The 14,982-nt window shown below is 39.9% G+C and overlaps 1 protein-coding gene across 3 annotated transcripts; it reads left to right on the forward strand.

Moving 5' to 3' along the window:
- The first annotated feature begins 858 nt into the window (after positions 1–858).
- Positions 859–14,747, forward strand: kif2a (kinesin family member 2a). Of its 3 annotated transcripts, XM_058072012.2 has the most exons (22): positions 859–1,066; positions 3,605–3,699; positions 4,002–4,118; positions 4,713–4,767; positions 5,233–5,346; positions 5,512–5,556; positions 7,827–7,927; positions 8,007–8,102; positions 8,178–8,232; positions 8,300–8,462; positions 8,565–8,655; positions 8,724–8,787; positions 8,865–8,956; positions 9,332–9,474; positions 9,557–9,761; positions 10,827–10,937; positions 11,016–11,083; positions 11,277–11,402; positions 12,899–13,046; positions 13,512–13,613; positions 13,712–13,847; positions 13,933–14,747. In XM_058072012.2, the coding sequence occupies exons 1-22, from the start codon at positions 1,006–1,008 to the stop codon at positions 14,016–14,018; spliced, it is 2,274 nt and encodes a 757-aa protein (XP_057927995.1). In that variant the 5' UTR covers positions 859–1,005; the 3' UTR covers positions 14,019–14,747. The 3 variants fall into 3 exon arrangements, with proteins under 3 accessions (XP_057927995.1, XP_057927993.1, XP_078645869.1); XM_058072010.2 differs by lacking the exon at positions 5,512–5,556; XM_078789743.1 differs by lacking the exon at positions 11,277–11,402 and having other exon boundaries at positions 860–1,066; positions 13,933–14,746.
- Positions 14,748–14,982: the final 235 nt, after the last annotated feature.

Below are 14,982 nucleotides of genomic sequence, written 5' to 3' on the forward strand. Positions count from 1 at the left end.
ACCTAGCATGTTTTCGGAATGTGGGAGGAAACCGGAGTCCATGCAAACTCCACACAGAGATGGCTGAGGGGGGATTGAACTCGGGTCTCCTAGGTGTGAGGTCTGCATGCTAACCACTCATTTTTATTTTGGGTCTACACTGTGGATTGGTGGTTAGCACAACCAGCCTCAGTCTGGAGAGCAAGACAAGAGAGGAGGGTTTGCAACAGTTGTAAGATAAATGGTTATATTATGGCTAATTATAGTTATATAGTTATATATGGCTAATTTAGCTACATGTGTCAAATGTTGAGTGTGTACTATACAAAATGGTATCATATTTGTAGTATTCAGTAAGTTTTGCACTGCTAACTACTACCTCAAAATGTTTCAAAATCAGCAACAAAACAGACCATTATATCAGTTTAATATTCCATTGCCAGACGTATTAGAAATAATATATCTAATACTGTAATCGATGAGTTAAAATGTATGTAAATGGAAGCCAACATTTACGTTAGCATAAATAGTGTGTTGTGCATAAACACAATATTAAACGACAAGTTATGGAGGCAGGCCTATAGCCACTTTTTACACTGACAATTTTAAATTCCGCAGCAGGTACGTGATGACGGATGTTTAACTACAAAATAAAAGTTAACTCTCTAGCAGAAAACGTCAGTTATGTGACGCTTGTGTGTTCGTGTAGATTGCTCTGAAACAATTATTACTGTAACAAAGTGATAAAACAGTCGTCATTGTGAGAACGTATTCTCGCTGCGTTCAGAGAAAATGCACACCGTCGTCGCACGAACAGGAGCGAAAACCAAGCCGAAGAACGAGAGCTTTGTTTACTTCCGGTTTTTCAACAGGAAGTACACTCAGACTGCACCGGAACTGGCCTGTTAGCTGGAGCTGCTGCGGGCAGACTCCTCGCATTTTCCCCATCAAGCCAAAAGGCGGCTTCTTCCACTCCGTTTACAACTACTGAGTCGTTTAATTGTTAATTTGTACAGGGAATGTAGAATGGCCGTGGCGTTTGGGAAGCTTGTGGTGGGCACGTATGTGGAAATAAAGCGCAGTGACGGTAAGTTTGAGGCGATGCTGCTCTTGTTCTCGTCGCAGTGACTCTTTCAGCCCAAGTTGTTTAGGGAGCTTTGTTGCTGTGGTGCTGTTGAATACATTGATGCTTCCGTTTGCCGCATAACGTCAACGCTAACAAGGATGGGGATTGAGAGGGCGGAGTGCTTCACACGTGATTACATATTAAATGTCTTTAATATACGATACGCCTTTCTCGGGTTTTATTCTTCTATGTATGGTTTCAGCCGGCGTGCTCATTTTACCCAGGATTGCAACAACAACGTCAATACAAACTATACCGGGTTCATATATGCATATGGGGCTATAAATGGTCCACACCGCTAATGTTTTAAACGGCTTTTATGCAAAAAATGTTAGATTTCTCAGCCAAAAGAGGACTTCTTGATTGCGCAGCATTAGCTGGGGATTAGCTTAATGGCTAATGCTAACCCGACGGGTGCCCGGCTTCTTACGACTGAACCAGAACGTACGGTATATGATAACATGACAAGCATTTACTTGCGTTTGTCGTATCTCTTCTAATTTACACTACAATTGTCATTCAAGTGTTAATGGCGGGAGCTCGACCTTGTACACGACAGTTGCCATGGACACACGGATGTCCACAACATCAGTTATAACGTGGAATAGTCTAAAGATCATTGACAACATCGGGGTGTTTTGGGGATGTTTTGGAAGCCAGGGTTTGCTTTGGTTTTAGCACAATGTTAATAATTCCATTGGGGGAGGGGGAGTTGGTGGTAGTAACGTGTAGATTCTCCCAGATTCAGGCCACCACCCCATCTGTCGTAGCCAACATCCTTAAATCTGACATCACTATAATTTCCTGTGCTTCTTTACTACCCATTATAGACACTTAGGACGTCAGCTGTGTGTTATTGATCTGTTTAGCACCGTTGGCTTTAGTTTATTGACATACCGTAGTTTGTTTTTCTCCAGATAGAAACAGTACAGTATATACATTGTAGGTGAAACAAATCGGTTACATACTGACACTGATCTATTGATTGGTGTTTGTACTGCTAGTGTAATTAATGCTAAAAGCCTTTTGTTTGTTCCCCGTTTGTTTGTTCCTCTGGCTTATCAGCGCTGGATGCACCCGCTGCTTTTAGCCCCCTCAGCCATTGGAAAGTATCAGCCTGGCTTTAAGTGTAAAAAGTGGGACACAGTGGACACAATGGTTTCTTTCAGATTAACAGCTGTCACAGAATCTCCACTGACTTGTATGTAGCTCATGACAGTATGAATTGAGAAGTACAGTAGTGTTTTTCTCAAGATTGTCATACAGTATTCTTTATTACATATACAGTAAGGGTTTTATGGAGCAGCATGTGGAAACTTTCTGTATGATTCTAAGTGTTGGAATTGTTGCCCATTTATTCAGAGTCATCTTTGCAAAGTCAGGGAAGCCGCACCTGAATGTCTGACTTCTGGCGCACAATTATGGGGTTGAGGTTATGGTTTCCCCTAAATGTAGTCATATGCCATTTACACTGACAGTATAGTGGTACATGATGCCTGTTTTGCACTGCAGACATCTCGGGTTGAATTCCCACTGAGTGCCCCAACACCCTCCCTTTGGAGCTGTCCAGTGGTGGTGCCAAGCCCAGTTAACTGGGATGCTCTTAAAACCAAGCCAAACAAATAATGCAAGCGCTTGACTGGTGACCCCTGATGGGAGACTGAACTCTTTATTTATCACTACGTTCAGACTTTTGGACAATAGTATGCTTCCAACTTTATCAAATCTAACTTGATGACAGCAAGTCTGTGAAAACAAACTAAGCACTGGCGCAAATTAAGTAGTACCTCAGCAAAGAGATATGCAGTACACAAATATGAGTATGATATAAATATGAGTGGTCTCACAGCAACATAGACAAAAATGTGACTGATTGTTATGATTGACATATTGATTGTGTCCAGCTGTAATGATGATTAAGCCCTTGCTCCACACACACAGGGTGCTGCCATGTTGCACTGATGTTGTCCATGTTGTACTGTACTATACTATCATGATGTATATTTTTACCCAGTTAGAGTGAAGAAGTGCTTTCTGTAGAAGAAAACAATTTCAGGAAAAAAACTATTAAAAGAACAAAACAAAAAGCTGCAAATTTGCAGAATGCAGAATTTTGAAGATGCCCCGATCCACTATATACTACATTAATGTATACAAAAATCTGCCGTACAGATGTATTAAAGCTCAATTTTGTGAAGATTTTTTTCAAATTAATATTGTGGTTGCAGTTACCAATGGTGTTGAACTGCACTGAATCGCGCTATTTGTAATTTATTTAGCAACACGAAAGGGCTTAAATATTACAAACAACTTGAAGTATGATGTAACAGAATGATACACCTGCAAAATTTAAATGCTGATGTTTGTATATTGACACATGCACTGTATATTGAATTGGTATCTGGATTTAATACACAAACGCCTCCAATCTCGAAAGTCTGGTCATTCTCACATCACTCATGAATGTCTTTTCTATGTTTGTGTGTGCTACTTGGACAGGACGCATACACGAGGCAATGGTGACGTCTCTGAATGAGGACAATGAGAGCGTCACAGTGGAGTGGATAGAGAATGGAGACACAAAAGGGAAAGAGGTAAGCCGCCGTTTATTACTGCTCAAGGCGCCAGCAGTGACATGGGCCCTGTTTTCTAAAGCGGTGAATAATTCATGTAAAGACATCATAAGTTGTGATGATTATACAACCAACCAGCATGAACCTCAGTTCTGTACAACGAAGAGAGGATGCTCTTTATTGTGGAGCCAAAGTTGACATATCTGGGTAGCTTTTGTGTGTGCATAAATGTCAATGTATACTGTAACATTTACAAATTGTCATGAGATTTCAGGTTGACATGGATCATATTAACATTTCCTATTTGTGCTGTTACTTGGCAGATTGATTTGGAAAGTATATTTGCACTTAACCCAGATGTGGGTCCAGATGAAGAGATTGTCAGGAGTCCAGAGACTCCTCCTCCAATTACAGGTGTAAAGGTCAATAAAATAGCAAAGGTGAGTACTTGTAAGATTTGTTACTCTTTACTATACCCTGTAATTGAATTTACTGCCAAAAATATTTTTAGATTTAAATTGCAGCACATTTAGTTTTTTTAGTTACTTGTATTTGCCCTAATTTCATTTGGGTAGTTGAAAAGAAAAGGTATTTTAATTGTTTTGCTAAATAGGTTTTATTTGCTTTGATGAAAGAAGTCAAGATACCAACAATATTTTTGCATCAGATTGGAGTTACCAGCATTTTGTATCTCACTGATTTGTGTTGTTATTTTGATGATCACAGCACTTTCTAAATAATGTGTGTTACGGCTTTGATGGATATCCCGATCTCCTGTCTGATGTCCACATTTAATTTCCAATGTAATCACCAGACCAAACGTGTGATTGAAATAGGCCTGTGCCTGATCAGCACTAATCTTGTCTCATAGGCTTTTATCTATTTGTGTGCACAATCAAGGCACTTACCTAGGAATACAAAATAAGATCTAAACTGAATGAAAACTAAATAACTTAATGTTTTTCCAGACAAGTGTTAATCGGCCATTAAAATGCCATGTCTCACTTCTTACATGGTTTGGTTTCTTCTTGCAGAATCGTGGGACGATAGCTCCTTCAAAGATCGACACTCCGTCCAGGGACAGTAGAGGTTGTTTTTTTTTGTATTAAAAAATACATTTACAGTACAAACCGAAGGTTAACCTTTTCAATGTTTTGTATACTTATTTACACTGACCCAGTAGCATGTAGATTTTTACATGCCAGTAACCATCATGGTCACTCATTTACTGTGACATATGTACACCTCGCAGATGCAATATATTATTTAGTTCTGTATGACGAAAAATAGCCTGTGCAATGTACTTAGTGAACAATATGCAAGGATGACCGGATGTATGTATTTTCCACAGTCTCCTAAAGCGAAACAATAGTACTTTTGAATTAGGAGGACACCTGTAATTGTGCATCAAAATCAGGATCAATTTCTTCTATAGTCGTAGTGCAGCTACTCATCAAATCCATTCTCAACACCGAGCCACACAAATACTAGATATAAATAGCATAAATCTGTTAAGATTCTAAAATGGTGTCTTTTACTTTTGTAACGTTGCAGTAATTCCGACGCAGGCACGACCCCATCAATCTCAACATGCTGAGTCAGCAATACCCCCTCCATCCCAACAGGCTCAGCCCCCGCAAGCTCCGACACAGCAGCAGCTGCAGAATGGTAACGCTGATATTCCGACCCGAGTACTATCCTGTACTGCCAATTGTTATAGAAAACTGTATTTGTAAGCATTGAACACTATTTAATCAGCATAGTGTCTGATGTAGGGAAGAATCACACTGATACTGTTTGAATGTTGGTTTTTTTTGACCACATTTATTACAGAGTCTTTTCATCAGCCTCTATCCAGAAAGGAGATTGGACAGCTTTGTATGTATCACCTGCTTCCTGCCCTCAGTGCTTTTTGGTTTGATAAAATATAGTTTCCAATAGAATCTGACAGTCCCTTTGTCTTTAAAGTACTTTTTTGTACACCCCAAACGTCTGCCAGGTACCATTACGTGTGTTGTCACTGTGTGTGTTGGTGATGTACAGTAGCCCAGATACAAACCACCCTGCAGAGAGGATTTATGGGTGTCACTGTCAGTCAGCCAGGGGTTTTAATAAGTGTGTTACTGCTTTTCTTGAGCGGTCTTTGGCTGTCTTTCTGGTCTGAGTCACGCACAATCACATGAGGAAAAGCCTGTTGCACAGTGCAAGACACAAAGCAAAAATGAGCTTTTTTTTATTGGTGCAAAATCTCCTGCTGCTTTTGATTATTAGTATACATGTGATGCTGCTTCTATGTTTTACTGTCTTGTCTTGGTGCTGATCCCGCCCATTAATTCCTCCAAGATTTAGAGCAGATTATTCACCTAGTTGTGATAGTCTATTGTCTCAGGCTCTAGAGAGTCAGCAGGAGGTGTTGACTGTTTTACTGTGCTTTCCTTGGAGAGGGAAGGTGAAGGCGATCACTTTTATTTCAGCTCTTGATATTGACAGGATGGCCTGTTACTCACTTTTACTAACCTTTTTAAATTGCTTTTTGAGGATAATTGGGGACCTTTTTTCCACAGCCAAATGTGGATGTCATAACCCTTTAATGATCCAAACCATAACCCGGTGTGAATGGGCTCATATTGGTGGAGGTTATTCAAAATCTCCTTCAACACACCTGACATATCACGATCTATAAAGGACAAAAGTATTGGGACGTTTACCAGTACATGTGGTGATGTTGGCGTCTCTCTTGAAAAGAAGAGCATTTCTGAGGTCACTGATTCTGGATTCAAATGAATCCTGATGGAATTTGATGGTGTTGAGGTCAGGACCTCAAGTTCTTCCATACTAAGCATGCCATCATAGATTTTGTTTTGTGCACTCATGCAAAAGAGCCTTTCCCAAGAAACCTGTAATTGACTGTTTCAGGTACTGTATGTCTCAAAACCTTTGTCTGTATACTTTACATTCACATAAAGGTGTCCCATTTTGCAGTGATTGGACACAGTCGGGAATCTCATGTCATGTCCACATAGACATGGATTGATATTTGAAAAGCATGGATGCGTTTTGCATTTCATCTCCATTGAAATTTTAAGCTCACTGAAAACCAAGAACTCTTAAAAGGATAGGACTGTCAACGCTGCATGCACTTCTGTATTATGCCCTGTGCTTGGCCGCCATGATGGTGAGCAGAATCCAGAAACATTGCATAATTAACATGTACTCAGCACACTCTTAATGACATCAACTGCACCATTAATTGTGCCATTAATTTTGCCAATAGAGCGTCCATCAGACCAGAATTGGGATTTTTTAGGTTTCCCAAACACTAGTATGTGTGATAAAAGATGGATTTTGTTGTAAATAAACAGGACAGTGGACAAGATTCACAAAATATATTGTGTGGGACTCACGCAATATAGCGTAAGTTACTTTTGTTTCTCAGGGTGATTAATTGAATTCATGACAAGTCAGTGATGATGATTTAGGCTATAGTTATATCAAATGTATTAACAATGCCATAATAAATAAATGAATATTATTAAATAAAAGGATACTGCTGCTCAGGTTTTTGCTTACATCTTACATGTGGGTCAAATTTCTGCAGGATAGACAGATTGACAGTCCTATCCATTTAAAGTTCTTGCTGAAAACAGTCAGTTTGGAAAACCTCTGGCCAGTGTGACTACTTAGCAAGACTAGTTTTCAGTCTGTTGAAGTAAAGACCATTATTTTTTTTATTGGTTTGGGCAGATATAAGGAAATGTTTTTAATTTAAAACATTTGTAATAAATGTGGACATCGCCTTGCTGTATTTAATTTTTTAGTTGTATAATTTTTGTAAAATATATATATTACATATTTTATTCTAGGAGTTGAGAAATGTTGAGAAATGCAATGAGAAATGAAAAGAGGCTTCAGTGGGCCCCTTTTTCTGTATAAAGACTGTCTCTGATATTATACTAAGCTCCTTAGTCTTGACCTTTAATTACAGTATCCTGGTTTGTTGAAGCTGTAGAGCTGTTTGAAGCAAAACTACCAGTAGATACATTAGTATTACAGAAAAGATAAAGGAATAAATTGGACTGAAGGTGCTTCTTGATCAATACCATATTACCACATGAATGCTAATAATTATTCCTCTTGTCTTGTGACAGCCAGGAGGAAGTCAAACTGTGTGAAGGAGGTGGAGAAGCTGCAGGAGAAAAGGGAAAAGCGACGGCTGCAGCAACAAGAGCTCAGGGAAAAGAGGGCTCAAGTATATTGATATCATTTTCCTTTAAGTTCTTACTTATTTATTGTGTGCTCAAGTTTAGCTTCTCCACGTCTTCATGCAGGAGGTGGACACAACCATTCCTAACTATGAGATCATGTGCATGATTAGAGATTTTCGTGCCAGCCTAGACTACCGACCTCTGACCACAGCAGATCTGGTGAGTAAAAACCAAAACCGGAGGGTCCCCTCCAGGAAAATCACCTGACTAAAACACTAATGCTTCCCTGCTCAGATTGAAGAACACAGAATATGTGTATGTGTGAGGAAGCGTCCTCTTAACAAAAAAGGTATGATCTCACCAACCGATGTTGTGCTGACATGACAAGCGACTGACTCAATTGGGCTTTGTTTCAGAACTCACCATGAAGGATTTAGATGTCATCACCATTCCTAGTAAGGATGTGGTGATGGTACATGAACCTAAACAGAAGGTGGACCTGACCCGCTTCTTAGAAAATCAGACCTTCCGCTTCGACTATGCTTTTGATGACGCCACCACCAACGAGATGGTTTACAGGTCGGCTTGGTCAAATGATGCTGATAAAATCATGTCAAAATCAATATACCGTGGGTGTACTTAATGAAGTGTCCATGTGGTGTGCTCTTTGGCCCCCTGAAGGTTCACAGCCAGACCTTTAGTGGAGACCATATTTGAAAGGGGCATGGCCACTTGCTTTGCCTATGGGCAAACAGGAAGTGGTAAAACTCATGTGAGTTACAGTATGTGTAACTTAGTCAACAAAACAAACTGTTTCATAAACAATCTTGTGTATTTTAGACAATGGGTGGAGATTTTTCTGGAAAGAACCAAGATTGTTCTAAAGGAATTTATGCATTGGCTGGTAAGTCAGTTCACCATGGCCTGTATTTAAAAATGTTGTAAAATGGCACTTAACCTATTTTGTCAATTAATTCTCAGCTCGGGATGTATTTCTCATGTTGAAGAAACCCAATTACAAGAAATTAGAACTACAAGTGTACGCAACCTTTTTTGAAATCTACAGTGGAAAGGTGAGCAACACAAGATAGATTCATCTTCAAAATAAATTCACAGATTGGGTCTGTGATTCCATTTGTGCCCTTCTGTACTTACACTGCATACTTAGCTCGTGAAGGTGCAAATTTTGACAGTGTAGTGCTGTTCCAAATCAATGACTGTTGTTGTAATTGCATCATTTATGTGCTCCTCGCATCTCCTTTTTGCAACCACGCAAGTTAGTACCTCCTCCACCCCACATCCAAAAATGTGATATTGAAGGTGGCACTGCTTTATGCCCTAAATGCTAAGTGTAAGTGTTGAAGTGCACAAATGGAAACACTCCATCTGTTTTATGATGTTTTTTATTTTTAAGCTAATCGGTGTTCCCTGTGTACTTTTGTGATAAGGTGTTTGACCTGCTCAATCGCAAAGCCAAACTGAGGGTGCTGGAGGACAGGAAACAACAAGTGCAGGTTGTGGGGCTTCAGGAGAAGGAAGTCAAGTGCACAGAGGATGTCCTAAAGCTCATAGAAGTGGGCAACAGTTGCAGGTACTTGGCATTAAACCTTGCATGGAATATACAGAGTAAGACCTTGGTCATCATACTGTGTCTGTGTTTCCTTCTCCATCAGGACGTCAGGGCAAACCTCAGCCAATGCCCACTCGTCTCGCAGCCACGCCGTCTTCCAGATTATTCTTCGAAGGAAGGGCAAGATGCACGGCAAGTTCTCCCTTATCGACTTGGCCGGGAACGAGAGGGGCGCTGATACTTCAAGTGCGGACCGCCAAACACGATTAGAGGGAGCGGAGATCAACAAAAGCCTGCTAGCCCTCAAGGTTTGTTGGAAGGAATGTGGTAATATCAACTGCATCCCTGTGTGCTGTGTAGCACACCTATATTACCTATATTAAAATGTTCTACTATTGTTATACATGATGAGGTGCCATTTCACAAGGTTGGTGTGCTTTTAGGTTATCCCTGGTTTCATCTTTTAAGACTCTGGTAGGTGTGGTTCGGGGATAAAGAAGCCATATTCAAGTGTAAATTCAAAAAGGGAGAATTATCCTGTATTAAAAGAGTCCTCCACTGGGATCCAATATCACTTTCAAAGCCCCCAAAGTGGGGCTGTATCAAAGTAGAAGCAGCAATGTTGTCTGTACACGATTTCAAAGAACCATGTAGTATAAAACGTCCCTGAAGTAACAACAAAAAATTCTTGTCACTGAAACAAAATATGTAAATAGAGCTCACCATTGTGGGGAAATGCTGCTTGTTGAGACTGTTAGGTGTTTATGGATATGGGAAGTATTCACTGTTATGTTGCCAAAAATGTATCCTGCAGCTCTGTTTAAGAGCAGGGTTCAATAACAGAAAAGCTATGATGTCATATGATTGCTACAGTCACATCACTTATAAAGTGTCCAATCAGAATTCACCGTTATCCTTCATTCTGTTGAATGAAAATCTCCACATGATTGATTTTGTTTTTGTATACTACAAGGTGCATATTTTAGTGCACAGGGATTGATATGATATGTTATATGTTCAATTAAATTTGTATTTATGTAGCACCAATTCACAACAGAAGTTAACTCAAGGCACTTTACATGTGGAGCAGGTCTGCAAAGTGCCCAAAGTGCTTCCAAACCATGAACCATATCAGGAAGTCCGTCCCTCGGTGACATCACAAAGGAACGGTTTCACCAAGCCTTTTCACACCGAGCGTTTTGAGCCATCCCAACCTTTGAGGGCTCACTTCCAAATGCACAAACCTCATTATGTGAAACTTTGGCATCCTTTAACATGCGAATACAACATTTAAACTACATTTATTGGTCAGAAAAGTGGAAAAAGCATAATAGGTCCCCTTTAAAGTACATGTTTCCTGCCTCTTGCTTCAGGAGTGCATCAGAGCTCTGGGACGTAACAAACCACATACTCCATTCCGAGCTAGTAAGCTCACCCAGGTCCTACGAGACTCCTTCATTGGTGAAAATTCCCGTACTTGCATGGTGAGTTCATTATCTTTATTTATCTGTGCTTTGTTCGTGCACAGTCTCCATCGGAATAACCTTACTTTGTTTGGGCAGATTGCAACAATATCTCCTGGTATGACATCCTGCGAGAATACACTCAACACGCTCCGCTACGCCAACAGGTGCTGATATGTTGACCTGCTGTAGTGTGTTGTTATCATAGAAACTGACAGTTTTGCTCATAATTCACCTTACTGAGAGTTGCTTCCTGCTCTTTGTATTTCCTGTCTGACTCTCTCATATCTCTCCTTTTTATTCGTCCCGCCTCTCCACTTCCTGCCTCTTCCCACGCTGCTCCTCTTTGATGTGGTGTAGAGTGAAGGAGTTTGGGATTAGTCCGTCTGACATCCCCTTCTCTCAAGGTGGTCAGGGGAGTCGCCCTGAGCACTCCCCCACCAATACCTTTGAGTTTGATGACTTTGCTGCTATTCCCCCTGGCAGGTCGAGTGCTTCCCCCAAAGCACCACACCACACACATAAACATGTGAAACACGCGCATCAGACATGTCGCTTCAGCATGGATGAACACTTTCGGGCCATTATATTAGGTACATGTGCACAATAAGGTTAAATATAAGGGATGTATCAAGATTACAGGTATCATTGTGCTTGTACACTCCCTCGCTACATCTCGTTTCAACATTGCTCCCTCACTCTATTGTGGTTTTTAAGAAATGAATTAGTCAAAAATACACATGTTTAGCAAATTTTACATATTCTAAAAAATAAAGCTAAAGCTCAATACTGGATCTCTGATGTCACTTCCTCTCCACACATCTGGAAGACATTTATAACTATGAGCATGAGTCTTATTTTTGTCTTTTATGACTTGTTTTCTGATTAGAGATTGTGTATAGGTGACTATAGGGTGTTAGTCTATGTCTAGAGGGCTCTAATAGTAAAACCTGTATGTAGAAGGTTGTAAACAGGTTTTCTATAATCCAAGTACCAATATATTTAAAATTCATTTATCTAGTCCATTAAAGAACCAATTAACCACAATGAATGAGGGATTGCTGTAGTTTGCAATCATACCGGAGTTCTTGCTCTCTTTAGTTAACATTTTTCCCTCTTGCCATTATATTATATACCAATGTTTACAAAGCATGAAGCACCAAATGACAATAGGGGAGTTTTGGAAAAACGACTCTATTCATACCTGTTAAGCTAATGTTTAGATTTTTTGTTGTAATGATGAAAGCAGAAATCCACACAAATATGCTCCAGCAAACTGCCACACTTAGAAAACCCTACTGTAAATAGCAATAAATAGGCAATAAATTACACATCAGTATGAGATATAAACATATTGTTAAATGAATAGCTTCCTTAGTGTCAATCAAAACTAATGTCAAAATGACCCGACTCTTAAACTTGTAGCTATGCTAGGTGGGAGGAATATGGCACTCTTGTGACTCTACCAACTTATCAATAAACACATAATTTTCAATACAACATTTCAAATTGTGCCAGTGGACCTAATGTTTTGGCAAGTACGTGTATTGCAGTCATAGGATTCATATTCATAAGCATCCCTCCACGACCAGTTCCTCTTTTGATCTGCATGATCTGATTGACCTCACCTGCTTCCACTTTTTTTTCTTTGCTGATTATGCATCTTTTATTTCCCCTTCACTCTCCTAAATATCGCCCATTCTGCACATCTTTCTGTTGTAGTCTGTGGACAGTATGAGTATAATTAGCCATACAGCGCATAGTAGTGAATCTGGTAGTCTGTTAACTGTCAAGTGTTGAATGAATATGTTAAAATGTATGGATGCGCCATTATGCCATCTGAATAACCCATCCTCTCCGTGCATGATGCCACTACTGCCATTATGTCTCTACTGTGCATGTCAATCCCCCATCTGGCTTACTTCCAGCTTCCAACCATAAGAGTAGTCTGCTCTGTGGATGAATCTGAGTTTTGTCCTCAGGGTGAAGGAGCTCACCGTGGACCCTAACCAGGTGATGGAGGGAGGTCGAGCCAATATCCATGTTATCAACCAGCTGGACTTTTTGGATGAGGAGTGGCAGAACAGCTCTCCACAGAGAGATGACCTCAAACTGCTCTGTGAGCAGAATGTAAGTACTTTTGCTTTGGTTTTGGTATAGTACTACACGTAGGAAACTTCCTGTGAATGCAGTAACTTACTAAAGTGGGTACATGTCACAGTTGAGTACTTTTATCACAGCATATCTTAAGGAAAATATGACAGAAATGACATTTTTTGTTGTTGCAGCATAGAAAACCTGTTTAGGACCTTGGAAAAAATATATATATTTAAACATTAGACAATGTATACAAACACCCTTATGGTCATCTTTACATTCCTATTACTGAATTACTCAATGTAGCAGACATAAAATAAGATGTATCAGACAAAAATAAGTAGAGGTGGAGACCTCATAGGAGTAAAAAAAAATTGTTTAGAAAAAAGCTGAAAAACCAATCAGCCAGCCTCTGGATTCTTGTGTGTAGTTTTGTGTAGTGTAAGTACAAGTTTGTGTGAAATTGATAGTCACATTTGTTTTCTATGTGTCTTTCAGGAGGAGGAGGTGTCCCCACAACTCTTCTCCTTCCACGAGGCTGTATCTCAATTGGTGGAGATGGAGGAGCAGGTCCTCGAGGACCACCGTGCTGTTTTCCAGGTCAGACCACAGGAATGCCAAAATCGGACTCATTGCATCGTTTATATGATACCATATGGGACAAACGGTTACATCAAGCCTCAATATACTGTTATCAGGAGTCCATCAGGTGGCTGGAGGATGAGAAGGTGTTGCTTGAGATGACAGAAGAAGTGGACTATGATGTGGAATCGTACGCCACCCAGCTGGAGAGGATCCTAGATCAGAAGATAGACATCCTCACCGAACTCCGAGGTTTGAGTGGAGCACACAAACTCCAAGCCAAGCATACCACCAGTCTCGTTCATCAATCTCTTGATTGTTCTGATTTTTCTTCCAGATAAAGTGAAGTCTTTCCGCTGTGCTCTCCAAGAGGAAGAGAAGGCCAGCAAGCAGATCAACCCTAAGAGGCCACGTGCTCTTTAAAGACTTGAGAAAGCTAGAGGAAATCACTAAATGTTTGCCCGTGAAAGCACAAATAAAAAGGACTGACATTGTAACTGGCTTAAACAAAGAATTGCAACGGTTATGGCCCTTAGAAACTGGCTGTGTCTTGTTAGGAAACTTAGGAAGCGGGAAAATAGTTTTTTCTTTTATTTTTTTTGTCAGAGAATGTTTAGTACCCTAAACATTCTTCTTAAATTATTTTTCTTTAATACTTTCTGTACTTCTGAATGAAATATTTTTGATTTCAGACATTTTACCACAAAAAAGCATTTGGTTTCTGGCTAACACATACATCTGCATGTGCACTGATATGGCGCTCTTTCATACTTTTCGGCTTCTCGGTTGGCACTATATAGTCATGTCTTGATATGAAGTCTGGCCTCCCTTCCACTTTTTACCTGTTTGAACGAAGCAGTTGAGAAAAATAAGCCTCTGTGACCCCCCCCCCTCCCAAAAAGTGTCGTTTGCTTCAATTTGTGCCATTTCATTCTATACAAGTCTAACTTCCATGTCCAACATTTTTCCACCCGTCACACTTTGTTATAAAAATAAAACCAGAGAAAAACTAAAATGTATAGTGATGAATACTTATGTTGCAGTGTTTCTAACAGGAGGTTCATGCCTTTTAGAGAAACCAGAAGCATATTTGGTGACTTGAGCAAAATACTGAAGCTATGCATGAAATACGCTGTATTTTCCAGACTATAAATCACTCCAGAGTGTAAGTCGCATTACCCAAAAATGCACAATAAAAACATTTTTGGGGTGGAAATATAGCAAGGTATGGTAATAAAACAGATAAATAGGCATCTGTTGCCATTATGTGAAGACGTATGTTAACATAACATTCAGATAAATCTAGCATAAACAACATAACTACTTAACAGTTTGTAATCTGCAGAATATTGATGCAGTTTTCTTTTTGGGGGCATTTGTATTCCGT

Source organism: Doryrhamphus excisus, linkage group LG3, assembly GCF_037039965.1.
Source record: "Doryrhamphus excisus strain RoL-2023G ecotype Guam linkage group LG3, RoL_Dexc_Guam_v1.1, whole genome shotgun sequence".
In the NCBI taxonomy this organism is placed as follows: Eukaryota; Metazoa; Chordata; class Actinopteri; order Syngnathiformes; family Syngnathidae; genus Doryrhamphus; species Doryrhamphus excisus.